This window comes from Cryptomeria japonica, chromosome 10, assembly GCF_030272615.1.
Source record: "Cryptomeria japonica chromosome 10, Sugi_1.0, whole genome shotgun sequence".
NCBI lineage: Eukaryota > Viridiplantae > Streptophyta > Pinopsida > Cupressales > Cupressaceae > Cryptomeria > Cryptomeria japonica.
Window position 1 is genome coordinate 339,174,492 of NC_081414.1, and position 3,127 is coordinate 339,177,618.

Genomic DNA, 3,127 nt, shown 5'->3' on the forward strand with positions numbered 1-3,127 from the left:
TGAGGTTGGGCCCTCTTGTTCTGCTGTTGAACTTTCTTCGTTATGTGTTTTTGATATTTTGAAACTATTTTAGTATTGTTTAAGTGTTGTTGATAGCTTCTAGCTATATTAAGGGTTAGCACCCTGGTTAACGCTATTTTTTAATAAAAAACAAAATAGTTTAAAGATACCTTTAAATTATATATCAAAATTATTATTGATCCAATATACACTTTCTCTTACATATATTGATATTTTTTTAAATAGAACATACTTCAGTCAAAGGTAAACTTTGACCACACCACTTTACCACTTTGTAATAGCTGAACAACTTTTTACCACTCACCACTATTTGACCATTGGACCTCTAAATATGGAAGGTTTCTTTGGAACGCAAATATTCCAACGGAGGTTTTCTTTTTGCCAAAACATATGGCAGAAATCATGCTCCACCTTGCTCCCGCTTTCATTTCCTGCGTTCTCACCTTATTGCTTTTGCTTCTCCACTGCAATTCCCTCTCCCATGACGGCGAAATTCTGTTTAAAATAAAAAAGGAAGATTGGAATGATGCGCGTAATGCTTTGAGTAGCTGGAATCAATCTCACCCAAATCCATGTGCTTGGAAAGGAATATCCTGCGATACATTCAACAGCGTCATCACTGTTGATCTCGCGGGTTCCTCCATTTCTGGCAACCTCACTTATGCTCTATGCGGCCTTCCTAATCTCACGATGTTAATTCTCCAGGACAATACTTTCAGCGGTCCCTTCCCCATTGGCCTCTTGCAATGCAAGCGTTTGCAGATGCTAGATTTGTCGAGTAACCAGTTTGCTGGTACGCTGCCCAGTCGTATCTCCGAATTAAGCAAGTTGAGAGTGTTGAACCTGGCATATAATGCTTTCATTGGCTCCGTTCCTCCAGCCTTCGGAATGCTGTCAATGCTCGAAGCTCTCTTCCTCCACGACAATAGTTTGAGCGGAGCATTCCCTCATTTTGTCGGGAAATTGAAGTTTCTGAAGAACCTCACGTTTGATAATAATCCTCTGCGTGCTGGTGAGCTACCCAGTGAGCTTGGCAATTTAAAGCAACTACAGCAGTTATGGCTACAGAACTGTAGTCTTCTGGGCGGAATCCCGAATTTCTTGGGCAATTTAACGCAGCTAGAGGAATTGGATTTGTCGCTGAATCATCTCTCGGGTGAGATCCCTACCAGTTTAATGGCTCTCTCAAATTTGACGGACTTGTTCCTCTATGGCAACAATTTGTCTGGCCAAATTCCTGCCAACATTGGTCAACTGAGGAGCATGTACAGTTTGGATTTTGGCGACAATCAACTTTACGGCACAATTCCCGAGGGAGTCTCCAATCTCACATATTTGAATTCTCTGCATTTGTATAACAATCGGCTGACCGGAGAGATACCTGCTGAGCTCGGCAAGCTGCGCTACTTGAGTTATTTGAAGCTGTTCGGCAACAAGCTCAGTGGATGGTTGCCACAGAGTTTGGGTACATTCTCCAATCTCATTCTTGTTGATCTGGAAGGAAACGAATTGGAAGGCCCTCTGCCGAAGAATCTGTGTCAACGAGGAGTCCTCTACAGCTTTCTTGGCTCTTCAAACAAATTCAATGGTAGTCTGCCTAAGTCCTTCGAAAACTGCAGTACTGTAGAGTATCTGTACATCAAGAACAATCATCTGAGCGGTGAGATTCCTCCTGGGCTCTGGGGTGCTTCCAATCTCAAGGAATTGTTTCTCAGCAACAATAAGTTTGAAGGCCAGATTTCAGCTGCAATCGGCGAAGCGAAGAATCTGAGTCGGTTGGAGATAAGCAACAACCGGTTCGAAGGAAGAATCCCTCCACAAGTTGGACAGCTGATAAATCTTCAAGTGTTTGAAGCCAGCAACAACTCTTTGTCAGGCCCCATTCCAGATGAGCTCATGGGATTGAGTTTGGTCAGTACCCTCCAACTGGACCATAATTTTCTGTCAGGAGAAATTCCCAAGGAAATAATGTCCCTAAAGCAACTAAGTCAGCTCAATTTGGGCCACAATCGACTTACGGGCGAAATTCCTGCAGCTCTGAACGACATCATGAACAGTCTCGATCTGTCAAACAATTTGCTTTCTGGTGGAGTTCCACCCGAATTAGGAAACCTGAAACTGAATGTTTTCAATGTCTCCAACAATGCCTTGTCTGGACGCATTCCTGACGCTCTCGATATTCCGGCTTACAAGGAGGGGTTTGTGGGCAATCCGAGGCTATGCGGAGGCCGGAATTTGATGCTATCTTCGTGCACCTCTGCACATAAGTTATCACCTAAGAATTTGTCACTCTTTCTGGTAATGCTTTTACTCATGCTAGCTGTGGTCTTGGGCTTCATTTATTTATATTGTGCGTATGTCAGGAAGCCATCCCAATCCGCAGAAATGGACGAGTTATCGATCCTCAGCAATCTTAAGGAGAGTGGACCGAGTGGATTCCAAGGTCATTCTGAACTAATGGTAGCCACTGAAAAACCCAGCCCACGAAAGAAGTGAATTTACATACAGGCATGAGAAAATTGTGGAGAAATCAAAAGCCTGAACTCAAGTACCCAAGTGGGGCATCCCCTTGACTTGATATACATAAATAAAATCTACTTGTAAAACGTAGGGTTTGTATGGTTTGTATGGGTTTCTATTAGAAGAGTTAACAATTAGATAAGGAAACTTCCTTCTTAAAATCTGGTTTTACTAGACCAGCAATAGCGCCTTTGGACGTCATGTTGGCAAATATCTATTTTAATTATCGTAAGTGTTACTTATTAAATAAGAATTGAGTCTTTTTTTGGTTTTTTTATAAATTAAATTTATATTATATATTTTTATAGTTAGTTTTATATTATTTTTTATAGATGTTTTGAATATTTTATTTATAATATGATTTTGATCAATTTGATACTTTCTTTTGTTTAAATTCTTAAATAAATATCAATTAAAGTTTAAAAAAAAAAAAAAAATTTAAAAAATGTAATTTCAAGTTTCGATATTTTCTTAGTATTTCAACATTCAAAATTTCTTTTTAGCTCAAATTAATTCATTTATAATCGGTATTATGTGTTGTTTATGTGATATTATAGTCATCTCAAGCACCAAGAAATGAGTCGAA

At 39.8% G+C, this 3,127-nt stretch overlaps 1 protein-coding gene across 1 annotated transcript; it reads left to right on the top strand.

Moving 5' to 3' along the window:
* The first annotated feature begins 297 nt into the window (after positions 1–297).
* Positions 298–2,788, top strand: LOC131071495 (receptor-like protein kinase HSL1). The gene has a single exon (XM_058007379.2). The coding sequence runs from the start codon at positions 412–414 to the stop codon at positions 2,515–2,517; it is 2,106 nt and encodes a 701-aa protein (XP_057863362.1). The 5' UTR covers positions 298–411; the 3' UTR covers positions 2,518–2,788.
* The last annotated feature ends 339 nt before the right edge of the window (positions 2,789–3,127 follow it).